Here is a 26,198-nt window from a genome sequence, read left to right on the forward strand (position 1 = left end):
CAACGTTAAAATTAATTGCAAAATGTGCTTTGAAATTAAAAATTAAGTAGAAATTAATTTTATTTTAAGATTTATTATATTTTGGGAATCATCTGGGTTAAAAAATAAATAAATAAATAAATAAAATAAAAATACTCTCTTGGTTTGGAAGCCCAAAACAAAGTCACGAGAACTTATGCTTAAATGGACAATATCATTCTGCTGTGGAGAATCGTGTTTATCTAACATGGTATCAGAGTATTTCGGGGTAGGTGTTGGATGATGGAAGTCCCACGTCGCCTAATTTAGAGAATGATCATGGATTTATAAACAAAGAATACTCTCAACATTGTTACGAGACCTTATACCCAAAGTGGATAATATGATACCAAATTCGTATTTGGTTACAAAATTTGGGTAGAAACATGGGACAACAAAATGGGATCATCTAACGGTACAGGCCACTGCATAAGCCCAGGATCTGATGTGCTCTTTCATGGCCATACTATCTTCAAACGGAGGCATCTTCTTCTTCTTCATCTTCCTCCTCCCTCTCTGGTACTGATTCCCGCCGCCAATTCTCTGTTCAAGCAACCAACATTCACAAATCTCCTTCACAGCATCACTCAGATCCATCTCTCCGACAATCTTTCTCCTCTGCCCCAAACACCCCCATCTTCTTCCTCTGTTTTTTCTCCTCTCCTCTGTTATTATTAACCCCAACCCGCCGCCGGTTTCATTCGTCTTCTCGTCTACAATATTCCTCTCCTCCCCAACATTTTGCTGATTTTGAAAAATGGGTGTCCCAATTTCTCCTCCTGGAGGCTCAACGAAGTCGTTTTGAGTGGGTTTTTGGACGACCGGCGGCGGCGGCGGCGTTCTGTTTGAGAATACAGTGTCGAAGAACCAGAGAGAATCCAAATTCTGTAGAACCTGCTGGTCTTCCATTGTATTCAGACGCCCAAAATTCCAATGATGCTTCAAAACGATTATTAATAACCAAGTTCCAGATGGATGAAGTTAAATGACTAAACTGCCATTCTGTTTACTGAGATAATAACTTAATTCTTGTGAGGGTAATATAGTAAATTCGTGAGTATATGTTATTGTGTGCCGTGAGAAACCATGGACTTTTTAACCGACCGTTCGTAACACCGTCAAACTAAACGGAAAGTCGTTCAAACGGTCGAAATAAAACATGCAAAACGACAATAATTACATGTTTCTTTGGAACGTGGGCCCCACTTTCCTCAGAACGCGAAGCAGAGCGTGCTTTTGTGGGAGTTGAAGTTAATCTATCACAAACTAATTATTAATTATTATAAAAATAAAAGTAATAACCCATCACCAACCTTTTTTTTCTAAATTAAAATTAGAAAATAAAAAAGCCTCAACTTTATGCTCAAGAATCCATATTTAATTTGAAATTTCTCAACTTTTCAGCTGGGAAGTGAGATGTTCAAAATCAGTATATATGTTTTTGTTTTTATTTTATTTTAATTAAATTATAATTTCGATAATTTGATTAAGACATATATCATCGTTGGTAGTTCACTAAATTAAAAAATAAAGTAGAAAAATGAGGTCTTTTTTATTTTATTATTATTGTTTAAAAAAAAGCTTATGACCTCAATTTTAAATACATATTATTAGAGTCGACATATAATAACCTTCGCTTGGATTCATCATATTTTTTTTCATAACATATACAAGTTGGATTATTTTTATGGAGATTATTTAAAGCTACTAACACATATTTTATTTACTAATAAAACAATATTTACGTAGAAAGGCAATCCTTCCACCTTCCAATATTTACGTAATATTATAGAAAAATAAGAAAATAAAATAACCTAAGTTGATCATGTCACGCCCTTACATTATTTCTATTATTTTTAGAAGGAAATTTCATTTGTTTAAAAATTATCCTCCATTAGAGGAAGTCTTAGCTTAGATCAAATTATTCAACTAGCTACCTGATGTGGCAAACTTATCCCCATTTCTTTGACTTTCTCCAAATTATTCCTTAATTTTTTCAAAGCTTGATTTGGTCCAAAATTCATATATTAGTTAGCATAATTTAGTACAAAGATGCCTATTACTATTCTTAAATAAATGTCCATATTCAATCTTATATCTTTATAAATGGTTGAATTAAAAAAATTAAATAAAATAAAAAAATCTGTATTAAAATTACAAATAAGATTTTAATTTTCTATTTTTTAAAAATGTTTAATAAATTAATGAACTTTTAATTTGTTTATTTAATTATTTCTTTACATATTTAAATTTATAAAATTATTTAATTTATTCATAATAAATTCAATTTGAATTTTATGTTTAATAGGACCCATAGTTTTATGCAACACTAAATTTATAAATTTTAAAATTTTTGAAAGCTTCTAATTTTAAAATTTTAGAGATTAAACAGATATTTTATATAATATTTTATGTGCATGTCAAATTATGTGTCCATATAATTTCTTTTATATTAAATATATGTTTTAGTTTTTTTTTTTTTTTTTTTTTCCTTCTCTAATCTTTAACAAAGTTCACTTCTTTATAATATATTTTAATATAATCCACATTATCCCAAAATGTTAAAATTAACCACAAAAATTATAATGAAAATTCGAAATCCATGTTATTATATTGTATTTTTTTAATTTTTTTTTTTTTGGCTTCAACTTCAGGTGTATTTTTTGAGCTTGTTCTGGGTACATTTTCACACAGTGTTGTTCCTCCCTATAATCGAAGTGGGATCGGTTTATAAATTTTTATATTTTGAATGGATAAGGTAGAAAAAAAAAACCCTTCAAAAAATAAGAAAAATGAGTAATAATTTCCAACAAATATATACAAATTGGCTTGGAATCCAAAACTTAGAGATTAGAACAAAACTTTAAGAACACCCAAAAAAAATTAGAAAGAGGAGAAGAGCTATGAATGAGAGCAGTGTCATCTAACAGTAGAAGCAACAGCATGAGCCCAGCATTTGAGATTATCTTTCATATCAATCTCATTTGCAGGAAGCCTCCATTTCATCACCAATGCCTTCTTCAATTCCTCCTCTTCCTCCATCGCCGCCCAAGCTTCCGAGAGGTAAGGCCTCGAAATTCCACCTCCCAACTCTTCTTCTTCTTCTTCTTCTTCTTCATCCCTTTTCCCCAGCCTGTTCAATCCCGGAACTATCCATGCCAAGCTCGAGCTTTTATCCCCTTCCGAGAATACGAATCCCAAATCCATAAACCCTTTTACCTCCTCAAATTCCAGCTCCGAGAGGCTTCTACTTTCCGACCCCCTTATGCTTCTCCCTCCAATTCTCCTCCTCTGTTTTCTTTTCTGCCTAATTACTACTCTCCGGCTCTTCTCCGGCGCCTCTTCCCCGCCCATGTCTTGGCTCGAAAGAATCGTTTGAAGCTTTGGAGAGAAGAGAACTGAATCGGGTGAACTTGAATCTGACATAAAGGTTAATTTGGAGCTTAAATCTTCGCTTATGGACCTCGGGCAAATCCGAGGGACGAAAGCTTCCTCTGGCGGCGAGTTTTCTAATGGGTCGCGATCTTGATTTTCGGGTCGTGGGTTTTGGGGGTTTGTTGGAAAGGGGGGTTTGTTGAAGATTTCACGCTCGAACCAGAATGAATCGAAGAGATTGAGAACTTGCTCAACGTCCATCAATGGCGGCGCAAAACAGATATCTCTGTTCTGTTTGTGTTTTGTGGTTGGTTAATTTGGTTTTCACAAACTAATGTTCTTTTTATATATGCGTGTAAAGAGTCTAAAACATTAAATTGTTACAAAATTGCCCTTGAATTGTTCAACAATTTACGAATTAAAAATTATATTTCCTTGTTTGAGGTGTAGTTTTGTCTTTATATAAACAGTGTTTTACTTTTAGGGGTAGAATTTAAATGTTTTCTTAATAAAGATAAAAATTAAGATAAATACATTTTTTTTTTTTTTGAAATTTTACAAAGCAATTGTATGACACTTACTCTTACATTCCAATAAGTCAATCAACTCAAACTTGAGTCGTCGACGTATACACAAGTCTCTGAGAAAATGATTATGACCCAATGTTATATTGTTAGTATATAACTTGTGAGATTCCACGTCGGTTGGGAGAGGGGTATAAACCTTCCTTATGATTGTGTGGAAATCTCTTCCCAACAGACGTATTTTAAAACCGTGAGACTGACAGTTGATACGTAACACCAGATAGTTGTGAGCTTAGACGGTTACAAATAATATTAATATATAAATTATGAAAGAGATGGAATATTGCTTAAAAATGACTTAAAAAGCAAAGGCCAACACCCACCATAAAAAAGAATGATTGTGTGTGTGTGGTGGGTATAAAATTAAACCATGCATATCATGGCAATCATAATGAATGATTGAATCACTGATTGGATGCAGTAACTAAATTTCTCCTATAAAAATCCTTTCTTTTTACTCTAACATAACCCAACAACAACAACAATTAATAATAATAATAATAATAATAATAATCCTTTTTAAGCCATCAAACTAAGCTAATTAGTTACTTTGTCTCAATTGTTACTCAAAAATTTACCGCATGTATTTTTATATAGTTTCCTTAAATTTCTCACCCTGTTCTTATAAGTCAATAGTCAAATTATTGTCACTGGTAAATAAAATAAAATTAAAATTTTTGTAACAATAACAATAACGTGGGATTTATTTGGATGTGAACCGGGGGGGAGAATTTGAAAACAAAGACAAAAAGCGTGTTGGAATTGCATGAACCTGTAATTTTTAAAACAAACCAATGGCTGATTGTTGAGGTTAAATAATAATTGAAAATTAAATAATAGAGGTCAACTCGGCTGTTTGACCAGATAAGGTCAATCCATGAAGGCAACCAAATTACCAAATGGAAACGGAAGGGGCATTACAGTAATTCCTCCTTTTAAAAAGGAATATTCGGACACGCGTTTCAGAATAAACTCGGAGATTCCGAGGAGTCAACTTGACGTGTCCTACAGTTGAATCATATGGGCAGCGAGTTCGATTATTTTAATTATCTCTAATAAATCTTTAATTTATTCCTCTCCTAATAAATATAAAATTAGATTGAATATAATATTTAATATTATATCTATTAACTTAATTAAAATTTAATTTTTTTAATCATGTAAGAAATTATTTAATATAAAGGAGTGAATTATAGAATTTTAAAGCTTGGTAACTTAATTTATATATAAAAAAAACTAATAGCATTTAATGAGTAATAAAACTATGTTTCTAACAAAAATGGTAAAAATTATGATGCTTAAAATGGTAAAAAAAATAAAGAAAAACAGAAATAAGCACGTGCGTCAAATAAATCCAAAGGCATGACTTTGGTTAATTTGGTGTGTATTTATTAAACAAACAAATTCCTGTTTTAAGTTTGTCGGTATTTTAAAAAATGATAATGAAAAAAGGTAATTAAGGTAATGTTTTATTAAAATTACGTCATTGATTACGTGCTTAATAAGGAAAAAGCAAGGGTTAATTTAATTTGAACCCTTAATGTTTCCCACGTTATTAGTTCAGAAATTTGATTAAATATATCATAAACAACACCAACCCTTCCAAAAATAGTGAATTATGTGAAGATCGTTAGAAATCACGATTCTCTACAATAGTATGATATTGTTTATTTTGAGCATAAGCTCTCGTGGCTTTGCTTTGGGATATAAAATGGAGATACTCATGATTTTCCACTAAATTAACCAATGTAGGACTCACACCCAATAATCCTCAACGATGATAATAAAGAAAACAAAAAAGAACACTAACCCTTTCCATGAATGTTTAGAGGCAAGCAAGAGGGATTTAGGGTTTAGTTTGGTTGCATGGGAGCATCGCCGGGCAAATCTCCTTTGGCAGTAAGGTGATGAAAAGAGAGGCTGAATCGCGGACTGCCAATGGAGTAGTTGCCCGGCAATCCATCCAATGCACCGCCGGCATATTCATCTTCATCTGCATGCACTTTGTTGAATGAAGAAGATGGGCATTGCCAATGTTTTATAGCAGAGAGACGCGCATATTCCCAGTGCAATACTCCCCCTCTCAAGGCAAATATACAAGTATAATGCTGCTGCTTGGGGGATGAGATTCCCATGGATCTTATTCCCAAACTAGGACATGGGTTTTTTTTTTTTTTTCTGTTAAGATGGAGACTTAGAAGTAAAAGGTGGTATTCTTTACGAGTGTACTTGAAGCTAAAGATATTTGTTTAACCCACGAGAAATTCTAGTTTGAATGAGAGATGAGTGAGAGAGTGGAGAGAGATTTTTTTCCATTAGCTAAATAGAACGAGGGACGAGTATTATATTTTCCTTCATTGTCTCCACACGTGATCCCAAACAAATTTCCGTCTCACCTCATTTTATTTATATATATATATATATTTTCTTACTTGCTAAATAAATAAATAATTAATTTTTTAAAATGAGAAACACTATAATAAAATATTGAAAAATTAAGTTAATATTGTATTTACCAAATATTATTAAATTTATTAAAATGTTTTAAATTATTTAATAGGAAAATGAAAATTCTATTTAAAAAATTCTTTCAAACTATTATTATTTTTTTAAATTTATATAAAAATAGGAAAAAGTTCTTTGTGAAAACCTAATACGGGCAAAAATAAATTGAGAATTGAAAGTATGCCTCTTGTTACAATCACACTACTTGTAGCAGTGAGATAATGATAGTGCGACACTTGTTTTAACCCAACAAACAAGTCAGTCGTACAATATCGATGTATGCTCGAGCCTCAGGCACATTTGAGAAAAACGTTTTAGAAAATATGAGCAAGGAAATACGTTGAAAATAATTTTAAAGAAAACAATGTTATAAGCTAAAAGGGAGTACGTAAGAACAACTACTTTGATAGTATATAACCCAAGCATAAATAATTGACAACTAGTCACATCCTCTATAGTACATTTTGGGGCATTTTAGTCGTGACGAGTATATTTTGGTGACAGGTCATACACTCTACATTGACACAACAATAATAGTAAAGACCTATCTAACATGAAAATAAGCAAAAGGGATTTGGAACAAACATGTGGTCATCGACAAGACGTTTTAGACAAGCATGAACGTGACATTTGACATGCGACCCAGACAACACGTATAGGACAAACATGACCGTGACACCCCTTAAGCATTGTATTAAAACATAACAATTGGAAACATAGATCATATGCTGTGGACCATCAAGTGGGATTTATATGGTTTTAGAATAGTATCAAACTCATCCTTAAAAAACACAACTAATCTTCTATACTTTAATTTCACTCTATTTTGTTTAACCTTTGTCAGTTCCGTGGGGTTATCTCAACAATCAGTTCCATCAAATATGATTTTTTATTTTTTATTTATTTTTTATTTTTTTATCCTTTTTTGAAAAGTCAATTTTGACCAAAGGAAAAAAAAGAAAAAAGAAAAACCCACATACCTTGTTGCTTAGGAAGCCAAACTGTTGCAGCAGAATTGCCGGAAAAATCTCCTTTGACCATCCAAACAGATCACACCCCACCTTCTCCCCCTCCGCCGGCTGCGGCGGCGACGCCTTTGGCCATGGTACCTTCATTAAATGCCATTCTGTCCAAAGGAGATCTATCTTATATATATATATATATATAGTATGGGCTTGTAAACTTTAATTATCATAATATTATTCCTTTTCTAACCTCAAGATTATGCAACCTAATCAGTCATCCCCTATATTTTTTTTTTCATTATTATTATTTTTACTTTCAGATCTTAGGGTAAGGTGGGTTAGTGGCTGTGGTGGATGAGATGGACAGGAACACGTGGAACTTACAATGATATGATATTATTCATTTTGAGTATAAACTCTATTGATTTTTCTTTTCATTTCTCTAAAATAACTCGTACCAATAGAAATTATGTTTTTTACTTATAAATGCATCATCTTACTCTCAATATGATTGATTTGTCTTGACTGCACTTTCTAGAAAATGATATGCTACAATGAATGAGGCCTATTTATCGATCCCAATACAAATATAAGATACATTTTGAATTAGATACATTATAGAAAAACATAAATATAATATTAATTCAAATATAGTCAAGAGAATTTTTTATTTTTATTTTTTTATCAAGATCATAACATGTTTTAACTAATTAAACATTGACAAAGAGACAAAATAGTTGACTTCTTTTTCTTTTCCTTTATACATAATGTTTAAAGTACCATGCAACCTTACACTACAAGTTACATTTAACATTTATCAAATTTTAGATATAAAACATCACAAAATTTTAAAAAATTTATACTACATCATTAAAATTTAATTTTATGTCTAAGTTAAAAACGGTCTAATAAACCTTAAATTTTTAATTTTTTAATTTTGTGTCTAATAGATTGATGAATTATTTCTTATTTTTTAAAGTTTATAAATCAATTAACATAATATAATTTTATTAGTTAATTCTAAAAAAAAAATTAAAAAATGAGGAAGGATGGATACATGAGAAAGTGGGAAAAAGAAACCAAATAAGTTTTATATTTTAAAAAAATTAAAATAAGGGAATCGGAAACAGACTTAGTCTAATCACGTAATTAATTAATACGATTAGTGTTTATTGCTTCCTTCATGAAGCCATCAATTTCTAATTTCAAATTTTATTTTTCTGGTTTTCTCTCACTTTCACCAATAATATAAATTATATATATATATATATATATATAATATATTTTAAAAATTATACATGGTTTTAAAATATCTAAAAAATATATATTAATTTTATATAGTTTTTTAGGCTAATTGTAGCATATTTAAAGCTTATTAATTAGGTATAAATAAGATTAGAAGCAAGATGAGAAAAGATTCTTGATTGTAGCCAAGACCATGTGATCCATCCAACTGATTAATTAAGATAATTGTAATTAATTATGAACTATAATCCATATACATTTAACTGTTTGTTTAAATACCTAACTTGGGCTTGGTCTTCTCTACGATAGTTAATTAAATTGAATGTGCCTTAAATTATAGTTTACTTCTAATATTAACTTTCTTCCAAGGTTTATTATTATTCAAAACATTGTTACATCCCATTTGTTAAGTTGGTTATATTTGATTTATTAAAATTGGAAGTAAAAAATACACAAATTTGTTCACCATGTCACAATCAACAGCGACAAATTATGGATTTAATATCACCAAATTGTGAGAGATTAGATAGTTATTAAAGAGAGTAGTAGCCGCACGTCCCCCAATTAATATTTTTGTCAACTCTTTACCCCATTTTTTTTAAATATTTTAATTTAAACCTCCAAAAATATAATTCTTTAAACAAATCCCACATTAAATTGCCCCTTTATTCTTCTTCTTCCTCTGCTTCAAAGCCCTCTGATACAAACTTTTCCGACAGCCTTAAAAAACAACCACCCATCTACGGCGGCCGGCCATATATAGTACTATGGATGATGTTACCTTCAACAATAACCACCAATTCTATTCTGTTGATCTTTTAGAAGATAGCGACGGATTCAAGGCAGCCCCTGCTTCTCCTCCGCCTCCTAATTCCACCGCCGCCGCCGCCAAGAAGGGAAGGTCAGTTGGTGAATTCAGATTGATTTTGTTTTTTGTGTATTTATTTTTTAAAAAATTTGATGGTGTGTAGAAGAGGGATGAAGAAGAAAGTGGTGTCGGTGCGGATTAATGGCGACGGCCCAAGGAATTCCTCTGGTTCTACAACTCCACCTTCTGATTCTTGGGCCTGGAGAAAGTACGGCCAAAAGCCCATCAAGGGCTCCCCTTATCCCAGGTGATCTGTTTTATTAAAGCTTGATTTCAATGAAATTAATGGGTTTTGATTCGATTTGGGTTTAATTTTGTAGGGCGTATTATAGGTGTAGTAGCTCCAAGGGATGTCCGGCGAGGAAGCAAGTAGAGAGGAACCGGCTTGATCCGACCATGTTGCTCATTACATATTCCTGCGAGCATAACCATTCCGGTCCGGTTTCCAGAAACAACAATCATAACCAAGCCGCCGCCGTGAAACCCACTTCGCCAGAGACGGTTCCGGTTCATCCAGAACCGGAACCGGAACCGGAACCGGAGGCGGAAGAGAAATTTGTGGAGTCGTTAGAGGACCAGTTCAGCTGGTTTGGGGAAATGGAAACCACGTCGTCCACAGTGCTCGAAAGCTCCATTTTCTCGGGGAGATCATCCAGCGGAGTGGGAGATTCGATTTCCAGTGACGTGGCAATGCCTTTTCCGATGGGGGATGATGACGTGGACGACTCTCTCTTTGCGGATCTCGGGGAGTTGCCGGAGTGCTCTGTCGTGTTCCGACACGGCGGAGGCCCGGGATTACCAGTCGATGAACAACCGCCTACAACCCAGCGGCGGATCACTCCTTGGTGCGGAGCCACCACTTGAGATGTCCGGCGCGGCGTTCTCTTCGTTTGTATACTTCTAGGAGCATCGTCCGCCATTAATGCCGGGAAAGTTTCTTTCTTCTCTTCTTTTCTTTTTAAATTATTATTATTTTTTTCTAAAACTTGGTTATATAACAAAATTAAATTCTTGTTTCATTTTAATTAATCACTGATTAAAGTTTTTCAAAATATGATTGTTACTAAACATTAACATTAACAATTTTAATCTTAAATCGTTACATTAAAATAAGATCAGCCCCACCTGATTACAGCTCCATAAATAAATACCTCTACATGCTTAGGGATTACACAAATAAATAAAATTTTATTCAATTATGTAATAAACAAAAGAGATTTCAAAAGATAATATATTTTATTTATTCAAATCTCTCCACTAATTTTTTATTTTCTTTTTTGACCTTTTGTTTTCGTCTCTACGTAACCTATAAACAAAGGGGTTTTTTTTTTCCCCCAATACGTAATATACTTAATAAATTACACGTCAGAAATTAATATTATAATAACGTCATTCCTTATATTATAATAATGTAAATTCTTCCATAATATTATTATTTTATTAGGTTGATAAAAATGTCTTTCTACCCTTAAATTTTATGTTATAGTTCAAATTAATACAATTATTAATTTTTCATTTTTAAATCGAATACTAATCAACAAACACCTGAATGAAATCAATGGCTCTCTCGGTGAGATCAAACTTAAATTTTCAGACCATAATATATTGGAAAGTAAATAAAATCCAGGCAATATCAATATCCTATTGAAGACATCTCTGAAGAATTGCTACTCAACTATGGTGCGCATAAGGATGCAGCAATATCGAATCAGCCGCATCGAAAAGAATGCAAATCAAGAGCCTAACTCGAACAGCAGCCAGCCTTCTTTACAGCGGAGACGTCCTTACCAACGTCGATTTTATCTCCTTTTGAAGGAACTGTGGCAGCAGCAGCAGCGCCATCGCCAGCCTCCATGGACTTCTTGCTTACAATGTGATAGATTTGTGTAAGGACTTCGGCGAATGAGTTTTCGACATTGGTTGCTTCCAGTGCTGAAGTTTCCATGAAATAGAGAGACTCCTTCTCAGCAAAAGATTTTCCGTCCTCTGTTGATACTGCCACCAGGTGTCGTAGGTCTGACTTGTTACCAACAAGCATGACGACAATGTTAGGATCTGTATGGTCTCGCAACTCCCTTAACCACCTTTCGACGTTTTCAAAAGTGGAATGTCGTGTGACATCGTAGACAAGCAGTGCACCTACTGCGCCTCGATAGTAAGCACTGGTTATTGCACGATACCTACGAACCCGAAAAGAGATGGTCAGTCCACAGAAAGAGTTAGGCAGGAGTGTGTGTGATTGACTTGAAGACTATTGTAAACAAGATTTAAACCTGAGCACATTAAGAAACTTTATGGTTCATCGAGGATGAAGTAGCACATTGATCGCCTAATTAATGCAACATCAAACCAAACCTCACCGGTGATCAGCTAAAGCGTTGAATCAGCAAATAAATCATGTTTAGAATATAACTCCCTCTCCATTTCTAGGGGTCTCAAAACCTTGAGGGGAAGCCTAGAAAGAAAAGCCTAAAGAGTAAGACGTATTTTAAAACCTTGAGGGGAAGTCTAGAAAGAAAAGCCTCAAGAGGACAATATTTGCTAGCGATGAGCTTGAGACATTACTAATGGTATCATCCAGACAGACACCAGGTAGTGTGCCAGCGAGGATGTTGAGCCCCAAAGAGGGGTGGACACCGGGCAATGTGTCACCAAGGACGCTGGGCCTTGAAGGAGGGTGGATTGTGAAATCCCACGTCAATTGGAGAGAGGAACGAGTGCTAGCGAGAATGCTGGGTCCCGAAGGGGGTGGATTGTGAGATCCGGTTGGAGAGAGGAACAAAGCATTCTTTAGAAGGGTGTGAGAACCTCTCCTTAGGAGACGCGTTTTAAAACCTTGAGGGAAAGCCAAAAAGGGAAAGCTCAAAGAGAACAAATTGGGCCGTTACACAAAGATAGACTCATACCTTGTATCTACCGAACTGTGAAAATCCTAGTCTACCGAGGGAATTAAACGTTCTTTTTGTTTACCAAGTTTAATTCCTGTCTGTCCATTATTCAAAAGAAAAGAGTGTCCCCGTTTAAAATTTCCTCTATACTATTCAGAGGGATGATTTGTAGCTCTCTCTAGAGGTAGAATCAATACTTGATAATGAAAAGCATGCACAGGACGTGGACACCTTATGAAAATGAAAAGGAAAATTGCAAATATATTCAATTTTGAGAAATCAAATACTAATCCTGATAAAACGCCAATGGCATTGTTACCCAAGAGTCCAGGATTCATAAAGTTGAGGGAAAGAGGAAGAATACGAAGGGTGGGGGATAAGGTGTCAATTCACGGACGCACACATACAGACACCATCATTATGAGCTAATATATGAAGAGAAAGGCAGAGGAGTAGTAGATCCGTATAGGGCTATGCAATCAAAAAACTAAGAACCAAGAATGTATCTGGACTGCTTGAACTTGCATTCTGTATTACTGAAATGAAAAGCCAAAGACAAATATGTATATAAAAGTGATCGTGAATGGGGGCTATCATGGTTTGATCCCATACCTCAAAAGCATCTATGGTTGGGATGTACTATAAGTCTACAACACATGAATGTCCATTCCTATGCCCATGATTCGAAGAAACCATGGCAGAGTACTAAACTCAGCAGCAGTAATGACTGAGAAAGCACATAAGTTTATGTTTGGGTCGAGATATCAAAGATTTTAAGTCTAGTACTATGGGGTCTCATTATTTCCAATGTAGAAACAAAAGAACAAATGCTCTAGAATTTTTAATGGAACTACGTAATCCTTCTTTCTCAAGGCCCAGACTCGGGAAATTACTTAATCTAATAACAATTGTTGTTGAACGTGTCACATTCCTTGAAGTCATTTCTAATAATGATTACCCACCAAATAGAATTAACAGCCTAATTCCTTATTTTTTGAGGAAAATTGAAGTAAGAGACAACATTCAGACATTGCAACAGTTCTTGGAGTCTGTGGGATGCAATGCCTAAGTTCTCTAAAAACAAATTTCCTACAGCATTAAGGAATTCTAATCATTCTTGTACGTCAATGTATTTAAGGTGTAACCACACAAACGACTCTAAGCAGCCCTGTTCAGATCCACTTAATTTGTAAACTACCATCCGCGGTTCTAATATCCAAAACTCTAATTTAGTGGATGGTAAAGAGATTTATGATATAACCCATCATAAACTTCACATTCAAGTGAAGCTAATACAGAGAATTCCATCAGTAAAATCATCTAAAAGAAGCATCACCCAAAAATTCCATTGGCCAATCGTCAACAACCATATAGCTCAAAATACCAAGCACCATAAAATCTAAGCAAAAATAAGAAATACCCAGATCTTGAAAAGGGGAGAGGTAAGGAAGAGAAACGATTTCGAACCTTTCCTGGCCAGCAGTATCCCAAATCTGGGCCTTGATGACCTTGCTATCGACATTCAAGCTCCGAGTAGCAAACTCAACCCCAATGGTGGACTTGGACTCGAGGCTGAACTCGTTTTTGGTGAACCTGGAGAGCAAATTGGACTTGCCGACGCCGGAATCTCCAATCAGAACCACCTTAAAGAGGTAGTCGTAGTCATCTTCAGCTCTGTAGCCGGCCATCACAGTGCCCCCTTCTGAAGAAGAAGAAGAAGTAGAAGAAGTTTGGTTGGAGTAAGGGAAGAGGAAGGGGCAATGGCTAGATCTCTGCGTGCTCGCTTTTTGGGGGTCCTTTCTCGATACTCTTGAGATTGTGAATTGGAAATGGGAGAGACCGCGGGTTGGCCTCTGCTGGGCTGGACTCCAAAGAGAAGGAGGAGAACACGTCTCTTTTTCAAATTTTGGAATTGAAATTGGTCTTTTTTTTTTTCTTTTTTTTTTTTTGGTTCTAGAAGGCTGTTGAATTTGACGCCAATGCCCAAACTCTACTCGCTATTCGAACTGTTAAAGAAGGACATTTTCGTCATTTTAAATCATGGAAGCTTATTTATTTATGGGAGGGAAAAAGTGTGACACTTCCGAATCTTATTTCAAGTTTGGTTTAAACTCTAGTTTTTTTTTTTTTTTTTTTTTTTTTTAGAAAATTGTTAAATGAATTTGAACTTTAAATAATCTAAATATCAGCTGCAAAAATAAATAAAATATTAAGTTATAACAATTTTATACTTTTTTTTAATTTTAAAAAATATAATAGGTCGGAACACAGCAATGCAAAAAGACATAAAATATTAAGTTATAACAATTCCATACTTTTTTAATTTTAGGGAAGTTTTCGGTTAAAAGAATTCAGAATATAAGAAAACCAAATTCAGCAAAAAAAAAAAAAAAAAAAGGAAAATGAGATTGCGTTTGCCGGGAGTCGAACCCGGGTCTATTGCTTGGAAGGCAATTATCCTAACCGTTGGACTACAAACGCTACAACTGTTGATTATCTACAAGGATAATTAAAAATAAATAAATAATAATGTTTTTATTTTCCATTTCCTATTTAAAAAATATAAATACAAAGTATAATGTTTAAACCGTATATAATCTAATCTAAATTTTATATTTTCGTAGTAAATGAAATAATCTATTAAAATTCAAGAATAATGATTATTTTGATTTCATACGAGAAAAATTCTAAATTAATCCAACCTTATAATAATATAGGAATGTATAAAATGTGGGGAACCACCACCTTTTATAATGGTATGATAATCTTTAATTTGAGTATAAATTTTCAAATTTTTACTTTTAATTTATCGAAAATATCTCATACCAATGAAGATGTGTTACTTATTAATAAACTCATTATCTTCTCTTATAATTAGCCATATGAGACAAAAGAATGCAGAATATCTTCTTAATGTAAACTAGTCACTAAGCTTATTGAATTAAATAAATAAATAAATAAATAAATAAATAAAGTGAACAATTTAGAGATAAAATTGAATATTTTAAAAAGAATGGTAATTATAAAGTATTTTGCTAACTTCAATATTTTTCTTTTGTCTTTTATGCTAAACATTTAGAAACGTTATACCCATGGGATTGTGACACATGAAGAAAATATGAATAAATAAAATCAAAGATACGTACAACAATTTCATACGTTTGATCTTAGACTTAAAGCCCGCCCATTGGACTTTAAAGTTGTATTAATTTACGTGAAAATCAATTTGAAAAATATTACAATTACAATTTTGACCTTTTATTTAATAAATTTATGATTTTCTTTTATAAAATTGAGTGATTTGTGGAGAATTTAACTATTAAAAGTTTATTGTAAAGATGGATATAAAATGTAGAAATTGGATTTTTGTGATCAATATAAACGAAAGTTGAACGTTGAATATTTGACTTACCATTTTATTGAACTAAACAACAAATAAATAAAAAAATAAATAAATAAAAGGGAGGAAGACAGGGCGGGGGCAGTGGGCGGCTAAGGGGCAAAGGCGGAAGCCATGGCGAACACGCGGCATTGTTGCACCGTCTAAGGATGAACATCGAATGGCACAGAAATTCAAATATCCGCTGTCTTTTGACTTCTCCAAATCCCATACTATTCGCTTTTGGAACCTTCCTTCTTTTTCCACATCCTCCATACATCGCCCCTCTTTTGCCTCCTCGGATCCCAAATCCATTTTCTACCTCCCTTAATTAAATCAATGTCCCCCCAATCCCGATTTAATTCCCAATATCATGTCTAACATTATGTGTTAGGTTAACTCGATCAACTATTTAATTTTACTTTAGGTTAAACAAACAACAAGGCTCGCTCTCGTTTATATGTACATTCCTCAAATCCACATTTTCTTATTCCATTTTCTTCTTTCTCTCTCTCTCTCTCTCTCTCATGGCTGTCTCCACCAACAAATCTTTACTCCCCCTTCTTCTTCTTCTTTTATCCTCCATTTCACCATCTTCTCAATCCAGAGGCCTCAACATCAACCGGCTCTTCTTCGCCGCTCTCCCAAAAGGGTCCACGCCGCCGTCTGCTCCCAGCGATAAAACCCACGCGGGTCTCCCCGCGCAGGACTTCCTCCCTGGTCGCCGCCTCATCCCCGCCCATCCCCCACATTATTATTACAGCAATCGAGTCCTCCGCTCCGTCCCCAGCCCCGGTGTCGGCCATTAACAGCTTCCCAGTAATCATCTGTTTCTCTCTCTTTGTATTCAAATTTGATTCTCGGGTTTATCGGTGTACATAAATTAGGAGAAATTGTTAAGTGTAATTCCTTTTCAGCTCTTCCTAATTTAATTTTGTCCCTATCATTATTAATTATTATTAAACTCTTAATCTCTTGGTTTGTTTCATTACGAGTTCATTATTTCAATAATTTTACAGTGTAAACATATTCTTCAAAAACAAAATAAATTTATTATTTAAAATAACCTCCTTTTTAAGAAAACCCCATTGTATAATGAAAATTAAAGAATCAGAATAAAAAATAATAATAACAATATGTTGCTAAAGATAATTTGGAATAAAGATTATTACTATTAATTATTAATTACTAATATTGGAAATCAACATTAAATTTAAATGAACATTTCCAAATGGAATAATTTCTCTTCTTTTTTTTTTCTTTAAAAAAATAATTTCATAAAATAAAAAAAATAATAGGCATAAATTATAGGCATAAAGTAATTAAAATTGCGTCAATAACACACCATATTCACTTCTCTACCAATATTTTTGTAATACTTTTAAGGCACAGTGTTCGTATCATTTAATAACTTTGAGATTATTGGCGGGTAGATATTTTTCTTAGTTAGATCAATCCAAAGAACTCGAAAATAAGGTTGCAATCCAACTCAACTCTATCCCAAATCTCAAAAAAATTAAAATATTTAACATTTGTAACTGATGCTAATGATGCATTGTGACTTGTAAATGTTTGACATTTAAATGAAATATTTTAGTTATTACAATAATTAGAATTCTTTTTAATCTAATTATTCTTTTTAAAATTTGAAAGAGAGTTAAATTTAAGTATTCAGCTGAGTCTTGATTAACTTAAAATTTTAAATTAATTAATAAATAAAATTTAAAAATTTAATATGGAAGATTCTAGACACTTTAAAAGGGAAGGATTAAACTTTTATTTTAACTTAATATTTATATTGAACATTTTTCCTTGGTTTTTAAAGAATATTATCAACCTCAAATTAGGTATAAATCACCCTAATTTTATTTGATAAAATAAAAAAAAAAATCCATAAATCCAAATAAAAAAACACTCAACCCATCCAAAATAAATAAAATGCCAAATCCAACTAAAATAAATGTTATCACAAAATTTAATAATTTTTTTAAAAGAATATTACCATATATATGTAAGGAAGAAGTTATTAAATATATTTATTCAAATTCAATATTAAACTAAATGGTAATAAAATTATAGATTAAATTATTTTTTTGGACCCATATTGTTGAACAAATAATGGAAAATTCACAAAATAATTTATTTAATCAAACAAAAAAATTTGTCACATCATATGATTGTATTAACTTCATTCCAATTATGAACATATATCCATTAATTAAAAAAAAAAAAAAAAAAAAAAAGACATCCATTTAATTTCACTTTTCAAAAATTAAAAAAGAAAGAAAAATCCATTAATTTCGAGTGTTTTCAAGTGTTATGGAAAAGTGCAAAAATAAAACAAAAGAAAGACTAAAAGCGCTTTCAGTGGATATAATTATTATTATCGTTAAATAAAGGAAATTGGTGCACCATTTTTATTTTAATTAACACTCGTAACACAATGAATTAAATTAAAATAACTTAAATTTGGAATAAATTATGAAACTCGAGTAGATGAGAGATATATGAATGAATCGAGAACACATCCGAATGAGAGTAATCTTCAGAATAAGATGACTAGGAAAGACTTAAAAGAATTGAAAATCACTATCCATAATGTTCGTAATCTTGTTCATAGAGTTTACCCAAAGTAGGTAAGTGATATAAGAAGCTGGTGATAAATATGATAAAGTTTAAAAAAGTAAGCGTCGTTATCTATCCTAATTAATTAATATTATTTTTTAAAAAGGTCAAAGCTTTGGCATAAAATAAAAAATGAATTGATTTAGCTCCTTTTGGTGTGGGAATAAAAAAGAAAAAGGCTCCATGAAAACCATCCCATGAGCCCTACAAAGCATTTAGAACACTAAAGTTCAATATAAAGAGGTAGCTTACTTGTCACTTCATCCCTCCACCTGTCCATCCTTTTTAAATGGACAAAACAGTATCATCAAACCACCCAACAAAACAAAGCAAAAAAAAAAAAGAAAAACATTTATAATTTAAGATTCATGGGTCCAACTTGAGTGTAGTTTGCTGACCTGCTAGCTTGACTAGTGAGAAAGTCCAACATGAACCATATGGGCTTGGGCAATTTGGAATGGAATTTTGTGATCCTCATAAGCCCACACCAAAAACACTGTCCAGATCTTGTCAACAGATTGTGGCATTGTCCTCAGAAATGTCCCTTTTTTGGGATTTTGCTTCAATGGTCACGCTCTCGTTGTCTTTTGGTAATAAGGGCTTGTGGGTGCATGCGATGGAGGCCGATGGATGTTATACTTTCACTGCCCCAAATGGGTATTCAATCATCTACTCTCTCATGTCCTTTCGTTCTCGTCTTTGTCATTGTTGTTCTTACTGTTTGATCCAGGATGAAGTTCTTTCTAAGCATTGTGTATTTGAAATGATGGGTTCTCTTTTATTCCATCCCTTTGGAATTTGAATGGGGAGCTGCCATTGTTTGTATGTATTTTGAGGTTACAATTCTCTATTCAAGTGAGATCCATATTGGTTGGGGGAGAAAACGAAACATTCTTTATAAGGGCGTGGAAACCTATAGCACATGCATTTTAGAAACCTCGTGGGGTAGCCCGAAGAGGACAATATCTGCTAGATGTGGGCAATGTGACAGTAAAGAGGTTGATCCCTGAAGGGGGTGGACACGAGGTGGTGTGCCAACAAGGACGCTGACCCCTTGGATTGGGGGGTCTTACATTGATTGAAGAAGGAAATGAGTACTAGTAAGGATGCTGGACCTCGATAAATTGTGAGATCCACATTGGTTGTGGAATCTTATAGGATTGAACCTTTACCATTTGTTAGATTATTGTCATGTCTAATCATGGTTTACTTTATGAACTGTTTGCTTTGTTGCTACTATTTTGGGGTGCTCGTTACTTTCATTGGCAGAGCCAATTTATCGAAATTCTCATATTCCTTGTTTTACTTCTATGAAAGTATTGAATAACTTTATGAAATTCTTTATGCAACCCAACCGTGGAGACAATGCTCTCTCATCTTATCAACAATCTACTGTAGAGGACTAACTGTGTAGTTGATTTTCATCTTATCAACAATTTACTTTGAATGTTGTCTATAAGTCTGGATTGAAGATCTTTCTGGGCAGGAAACTCGCCGTAGCGACTCGACACGATGTAACACATCATGTATTTGATAAAACTTTGCTCAAATTTATTGTGTTCCTATGTTTTTTTGGGACAGCCACACGAATGAATGTGTTTTGTCTCTTTTTGCAGCTCTTCAAAAGTGAGAACACAAAGATGAGGTTCATTGATAAAGCTTGTCTGCTAAGGAAAGTGTCTTCCAGCTAAGTCCCCAAGGTAATGAACACAAAGATTAGAGTTTTGGTTCATACTCCATATTCCTTTATGCTTTTCCATACACAACTCTTATCCTTTAAGTCATCTTTTGTACAAGCTTTGCGTTCTGAAAATGTCAAACACAACTTATCTCATCTAGAAAACAGGATCTGTTTGGTCAATATGATCTACAAATGAATGATTCAGTTTCGTTGAAGTAACGAATTCTTAACGTCGGATCCCACGTCGGTTGGAGAGGGGAACAAAACATTCCTTATAAGGATGTGGAAACCCCTCCTTAACAAACGCATTTTAAAACCGTGAGACTGACGAAGATACGTAATGGGTTAAAGCGGACAATATCTGCTACCAGGGGTGTGTCAACGAGGATGTTAGGCCCCCAAGGGTGGTAGATTATGAGATCCCACGTCGGTTGGAGAGGGAAATGAAACATTCATTGTGAAAACCTCTCCCTACTAAACACGTTTTAAAAGTCCCTAACTAAGTTCTTACAAATCTTCCTCCCTTATCAGACGTAATCTAGATGAATATCAATCAAACTGAGGCAATCCAAGATGAACTTTACCAGAGTCATCAAAATTGACCAATATGAACATATGAAGAGTGGAACATTTTAAATTCTTCATATCACAGTCCCTGACGTGAAGTGGAGTTAATAGAAAAATGTTGAAAGTAGGGTCCCAACCTCCTTTTGCTGTCGTCTTAGAATATGAACACAAGGGTAGTAAGATTGCAGCCACATCTTTACAGGTCCGTGGTCGGTCAGTTTGGAATGGTGAAGACTTCAAGTGATGAAAATCAAGCTGAATCTCTCTCTTTGAATTCTGGGAAATCCATACCTTTCAAAAAAGTATATATATATATATATATATATATATATATATGTTCTTGAGTAGAAATTTAAACTTCTACTTTTGTGGTCGATGATACACATATATCTTAATCAGTTGATCTGTGTTTATCTTGACAATTAGAAATATGTACATGTTAGATTGGATCGGCTTAAAGGTATTTTAGAGTCAATATCTTTGGGTTGGTTGGTTCTTTGGTCCGACCCATCCGATTAAAGATGACAACCTAGCTCACCCGTTGTATCATGAAAATTTAGAACTTTGGTTGGCGAGAATGAATGAGATAGAGTTGAATATAGTCGAATTGATTCGATTCAAGTTGAACCAAATTTTTTTATTTTTAAACTCGTTTGTCTAACTCAACCCAACCTTTTTGATTCGGGTTGGGTTGATCAATTTCTTCAAGCACTGTAATTAATCTCCTATATATGGTTAATCACATCACACTCCGACTACTTTCAAAATTTGCATTGAATTTCTAAATCAGATATTAAAAATATATTTAAAAACATAAAATAAAGTTATTATTATTATTATTTATATTTTTTAATCGAATCACATAAATTTATTTTTTATTCTCCCTACCTAATTTTTAGAGACATTTTATACCACTTCCATTTTATTTTCTTAGCCTCACGATGAATGAATTTCCAAGAAACTATATATTACAATTAAAATTAATTAAATCATAAAGTTTCATAAATCAATATAATCATTAATTTAAAGTTTTAATTATATTATTCATATTTTTCTTTATGACAGCTAATTTCCGAAATTAAGGAAGGGTAGGTTTGGAAGATGGACTCAACTGGTTGGCTATCCACCAAACTGGCACAGCTGCGGTGATGCTTTACGTAAACGACAGTCCAATATAATCATGACACGTCATTAATTAAACCAAAGAAAGCAATAAAAAAGTCCACGGCGACAGCATTATTTAATTGAGTCGGGTCAAAAGCACCCGTCCCGACGGGTTTTCTCTTCTTAATTGGAAAAGTCGATATCTGACGTCAGCCAGCAAAGTCTTTGACTTTAGACCTTACACGCTGACATTTGTAACCACGTGGCGGTCTTTTAATGGTTGGAAATTATCGAATCGGTACGCAACTTGTCGGCCTCTTAATTTTGCCACCAGGCTACGTGGCAGATTTAGAATCTGAAACGTGGAGATTTTTAATTGGCTGGTGGAATGGAAAAAATAAACTCTTTTAATATTCCACCATTTTGAATATTCCGTTACAAATATCCATTTAATTTGATTTTTCTCTTCTTTTGCTAAATTAAACTAAAATTCTCTGTCCCACTTTTTATATATTAATATCTCTTGCAAATAAATAATAAAAAAATTAAATGTTAAAAGTTATGCTGTATTATTAAAATTTTAGTATTTAAAAATTATGTTAGAACATTGGGAAATAATGTTTGATTAACTAAAATTAAAAAAAATGAATATTTTGAAAGTAATTATTGAAAAGAATACTAATAATTAATTACAGTCTATGAAGTAATCCTAAAAAGCATTGTTTTTTTGTTTTCATAGAAAAAAAAACAATACTTTTGAAAATGGGTTAATAAGTTTAAATTAAATGATTAAAATGTTTGAAGGAAAACCAAAAATATTCAACTGCCAGCTCAACCACAATAACTACTGGGCCCCACTGACTTTTTTCTAGTCAACCCTTCCTCAAATTCCACTACATACAAGATACTCCACCATTAGATTATATTTCTATATATTTTAAGAAAAATAAATAAATAAATTTTGTTCAAATTTGATAATATATGAGATTAAAAAAATTAGTTAAAATGTTGGATAATTTTATTTTTAATAGAATTATAAATATTTCATTTTAAAAATTTTAAAAATAAGAATATGTGAAACAAAATTAAAAATTTGTGAATTTTTTTTAAGGTGGAAAAATCATAGTGCGTTTAATTCTTAAATTGAGAGCATGACAGGAATGTGTGATAAATTTATCGTCAAACCTTTGGAACGTCACTTTCCCCGGTACTGGCCGCCATTGCTAGTTCATGGACGATCTTACAAGTTCTCGCTTCCCTTGATCGAACGCGGAATCCCCATTTCCCTTTGTTTGTTTCTTCTTTTCTTTTTTTTTATAAAGCGATCCTTTTCCGTTTCTATCTTCTTGTGTTTTTCAATTCTCCATTAATCAGCAACTTGCTTTGCTTCACGACCCACCAATTGGCGTAACACTCTTTGTACAAATTACGGTTCTTCGTCTCGTTTAACTCTGATTTTGATCTGTGGTTTTCTTTTCCTTCCAAGATTTTCGAGTTTTCTGTTCTTTTTCTTCCGATTTTGCATCGTCAGTTTCTCGGTGCTTTGTTGAATTTCGGTAACCCTAGAATTTGGGGGTTGGTGGGGGTTTTATGGCTGCCGCTGCGATTTTCTCGTCTTTACGGAGAAGGAGATCGCCGTCGTTGGAGGTATTTTTGGCCCCTGTTGACCTCTCCGATGTGGCCTTAGTTCGAACCCTGGCGATAGTTGCGACGGAGCTCGTTTCCCGATTTTCACAGAAATCCTTCTTCTTTCAGCGGAGGAATTCGCGATCTCTGATAAGGAAACTGGAGGTGTGTTTAGTCTTTTTGGACTGTTTGAAGGATTCCGGTGCTACTTTGCCTCACACAGCGTTGCTCTGTTTGAAGGAGCTTTATTTGTTGTTGTATCGGTCTAAGATACTCCTTGATTATTGCTCCGAATCGAGTAAGTTATGGATGTTGCTTCAGAACCACTCGATTTCGGGGCATTTCAATGATTTGAATTTGGAGTTGTTGACATTTTTTGATGTTTTCCCTTTTGAGGAAGTTGAATTAGCTGTGGATGTTAGAGAACAGGTTGAGCTCTTGCAAAAGCAATTGAGAAGGACTAGGATGTTTGTTGATGAATCCGACGAGGTGTTGAGGGCGCGGTTCCTTTCGTTTCTTGACGAATTTGAAAACGGGAGGCTTCCGAATCCGAGCGAATTGAGGGAGTTTTTTGTGGATAAGTTGAAGATTTGGAATGCTAAGTGTTGTAGAGCTGAAATTGAGTTCTTGGAGGAGCAGATTGTCAATCATGAGGGCGACGTTGAGCCGAACTTAGCAGTGTTAAATGGTTTTGTTGCTTTTACTAGATATAGTAGATTTCTCCTCTTCGGATTTGAGGAAGATGAAGTTGATTCAGGTGCAGGAAACCAGAAGAAGCTGAAGAAGAACTTGATTAGCCAGGAGATTGCTGAGACGCTTTTAACGATTCCGAGGGACTTCTGCTGCCCGATATCACTGGATTTGATGAACGATCCGGTGATCATTTCTACAGGTCAGACATATGACCGCAGTTCAATTACTAGATGGATGGAAGAAGGGCACAGCACTTGCCCAAAGACAGGGCAATTGCTCGTCCATACCCGCCTCGCTCCCAACCGCACGTTAAGGAATTTGATCATCCAATGGTGCATTGCCCATGGAGTTCCTTATGATCCACCAGAAGGAATGGATGCATCTGCTGAAAGTTATGCAATGGCTTCTCCCACACGTGCTGCGCTCGAAGCCAACAGAGCAACAGCTATAATCCTTATTCAACAGTTATCAATCGGATCGCAAGATGCAAAGTCGATTGCTGCTCGTGAGATTCGTTTGTTGGCCAAAACAGGGAAAGAGAATCGTGCGTTCATTGCAGAAGCCGGTGCGATCCCCCATCTTCAAAAGTTGCTGGCTTCCCCAAACACAGTTGCACAGGAGAATTCAGTGACTGCTATGCTTAATCTCTCAATATATGACAAGAACAAGAGTTTGATTATGAGTGAGGTAGGGTGTTTAGGATCGATAACCGAAGTGTTGAGATCTGGACATAGTACAGAAGCACGGGAAAACGCGGCAGCTACGTTGTTCAGCCTCTCTGCAGTTCATGACTACAAGAAGAGAATAGCAGAGGAGAGTGGTGCAGTTGAAGCCTTGGCAGGGTTGTTGAGAGATGGCACCCCAAGAGGAAAAAAGGACGCTGTAACAGCTTTGTTTAATCTCTCGACGCATACCGATAACTGCGTTCGGATGATAGAGGCTGGTGCAGTAACAGCGCTTGTAGGAGCATTGGGGAATGAAGGTGTTGCTGAGGAAGCAGCTGGTGCATTGGCCTTGATTGTTAGACAGCCCGTTGGAGCCGAAGCAGTCGCTAAAGAGGAGAGAGCTGTGGCAGGATTAATAGCAATGATGCGATGTGGTACACCAAGAGGAAAAGAGAATGCAGTAGCAGCTTTGCTCGAGTTATGCCGGAGTGGAGGCGCTGCCACGACCGAGCAAGTGTTCAAGGCTCCCGCTTTGGCTGGGTTGCTCCAAATGCTCCTATTTACCGGTACCAAGCGAGCAAGAAGAAAGGCTGCTTCGCTAGCTCGAGTGTTCCAAAGATGTGAGCATGTCGTAATGCATGGGGTTGGTTATGCCTATCCAAGTAACTCAGCTTCTAACAGGGACTCCAGCTTTGCTAGCGAGGTATCTGTGCCGATATCCATCTCGGTACCGGTCGTGTAGTCACGCTGTTCACTGTTCCCCAATTTTGTTCAAACGTTAACCGATTCTTTGATTGAAATATTAGAACGGAAGGATTATAGCCACAACCATGTCCATATTTTATGAAACAATGGTTGCTAGTAATGATGTAATCTACTCTTCGTTTTACATACTTGTATCCTTGCTGTAATAGAAAATATTTTTTGGCAAAAATAGAGGCTCTGTTACAACATTCATCACTTCGATCCTGGAACTAGGATGAGCTCTTTCCATTTCCAATGCCTTAAAATTGGTTCAATATGGGTATCTTCCAATGCCATCAATTTGTCCAAAAGCCCTTTGTGAAGATATGTTTCCTATCAAATCAGTCATCATTACCCTGTTGAATAGACAAAGACTCTGTTTCGATATCACTTTGAAAATCCATCAACACATCATGATCTCAATAATTTTTTGGGAGACGCCTATGAGTGTTTGGTAAACGACTTCATGTGTTCTTTGTGATACAATTTGCATACCTATGTTTAAGGCTTCATGGGTTCCTTCTTAGTACCTACACTTAAGACTTCATGTGTTCCTTGCGACGTAGTCTGTGTCATAGGACCATGTTACACTGTTCATTGGGAGGTCATTAAGATATCTCAGGTTCTCGTTCTAAGAGTTCTTTACAAAATATATATATATATATA

The 26,198-nt window shown here is 34.3% G+C and overlaps 5 protein-coding genes, 1 long non-coding RNA gene and 1 other non-coding gene across 8 annotated transcripts; 3 read left to right on the forward strand and 4 right to left on the reverse strand.

Annotated features, from left to right (window-relative positions):
• Window positions 1-315: 315 nt before the first annotated feature.
• Window positions 316-943, reverse strand: LOC111783440 (uncharacterized). Its single transcript, XM_023664368.2, has one exon. The coding sequence runs from the start codon at window positions 925-927 to the stop codon at window positions 424-426; it is 504 nt and encodes a 167-aa protein (XP_023520136.2). The 5' UTR covers window positions 928-943; the 3' UTR covers window positions 316-423.
• Window positions 944-2,802: 1,859 nt separating this feature from the next.
• LOC111783529 (uncharacterized) lies at window positions 2,803-3,855 on the reverse strand. Its single transcript, XM_023664456.2, has one exon. It carries the CDS (start codon window positions 3,652-3,654, stop codon window positions 2,938-2,940), a length of 717 nt encoding a protein of 238 aa, XP_023520224.2. The 5' UTR covers window positions 3,655-3,855; the 3' UTR covers window positions 2,803-2,937.
• Window positions 3,856-9,316: 5,461 nt separating this feature from the next.
• On the forward strand, window positions 9,317-10,505 carry LOC111783559 (putative WRKY transcription factor 65). Of its 2 annotated transcripts, none has more exons than XM_023664489.2 (3): window positions 9,317-9,593; window positions 9,664-9,807; window positions 9,893-10,505. In XM_023664489.2, the coding sequence occupies exons 1-3, from the start codon at window positions 9,460-9,462 to the stop codon at window positions 10,422-10,424; spliced, it is 810 nt and encodes a 269-aa protein (XP_023520257.2). In that variant the 5' UTR covers window positions 9,317-9,459; the 3' UTR covers window positions 10,425-10,505. The 2 variants fall into 2 exon arrangements, with proteins under 2 accessions (XP_023520257.2, XP_023520256.2); XM_023664488.2 differs by having other exon boundaries at window positions 9,320-9,593; window positions 9,881-10,505.
• Window positions 10,506-11,131: 626 nt separating this feature from the next.
• On the reverse strand, window positions 11,132-14,328 carry LOC111782452 (ras-related protein RABA1c-like). Its single transcript, XM_023663201.2, has 2 exons — window positions 13,916-14,328; window positions 11,132-11,740 (listed from the first exon to the last, which is right to left on the reverse strand). The coding sequence occupies exons 1-2, from the start codon at window positions 14,134-14,136 to the stop codon at window positions 11,302-11,304; spliced, it is 660 nt and encodes a 219-aa protein (XP_023518969.1). The 5' UTR covers window positions 14,137-14,328; the 3' UTR covers window positions 11,132-11,301.
• Window positions 14,329-14,857: 529 nt separating this feature from the next.
• On the reverse strand, window positions 14,858-14,929 carry TRNAG-UCC (transfer RNA glycine (anticodon UCC)). The gene has a single exon. It is a non-coding gene; the product is annotated as a tRNA-Gly (tRNA).
• A 4,677-nt stretch (window positions 14,930-19,606) lies between these two features.
• Window positions 19,607-21,066, forward strand: LOC111783447 (uncharacterized). The gene is made up of 3 exons (XR_002813374.2): window positions 19,607-19,978; window positions 20,069-20,152; window positions 20,665-21,066. It is a non-coding gene; the product is annotated as an uncharacterized LOC111783447 (long non-coding RNA).
• Window positions 21,067-22,965: 1,899 nt separating this feature from the next.
• On the forward strand, window positions 22,966-25,748 carry LOC111782682 (U-box domain-containing protein 17). The gene has a single exon (XM_023663480.2). The coding sequence runs from the start codon at window positions 23,395-23,397 to the stop codon at window positions 25,528-25,530; it is 2,136 nt and encodes a 711-aa protein (XP_023519248.2). The 5' UTR covers window positions 22,966-23,394; the 3' UTR covers window positions 25,531-25,748.
• Window positions 25,749-26,198: the final 450 nt, after the last annotated feature.

This window comes from Cucurbita pepo, chromosome 20, assembly GCF_057944985.1.
Source record: "Cucurbita pepo subsp. pepo isolate OVF chromosome 20, ASM5794498v1, whole genome shotgun sequence".
In the NCBI taxonomy this organism is placed as follows: Eukaryota; Viridiplantae; Streptophyta; class Magnoliopsida; order Cucurbitales; family Cucurbitaceae; genus Cucurbita; species Cucurbita pepo.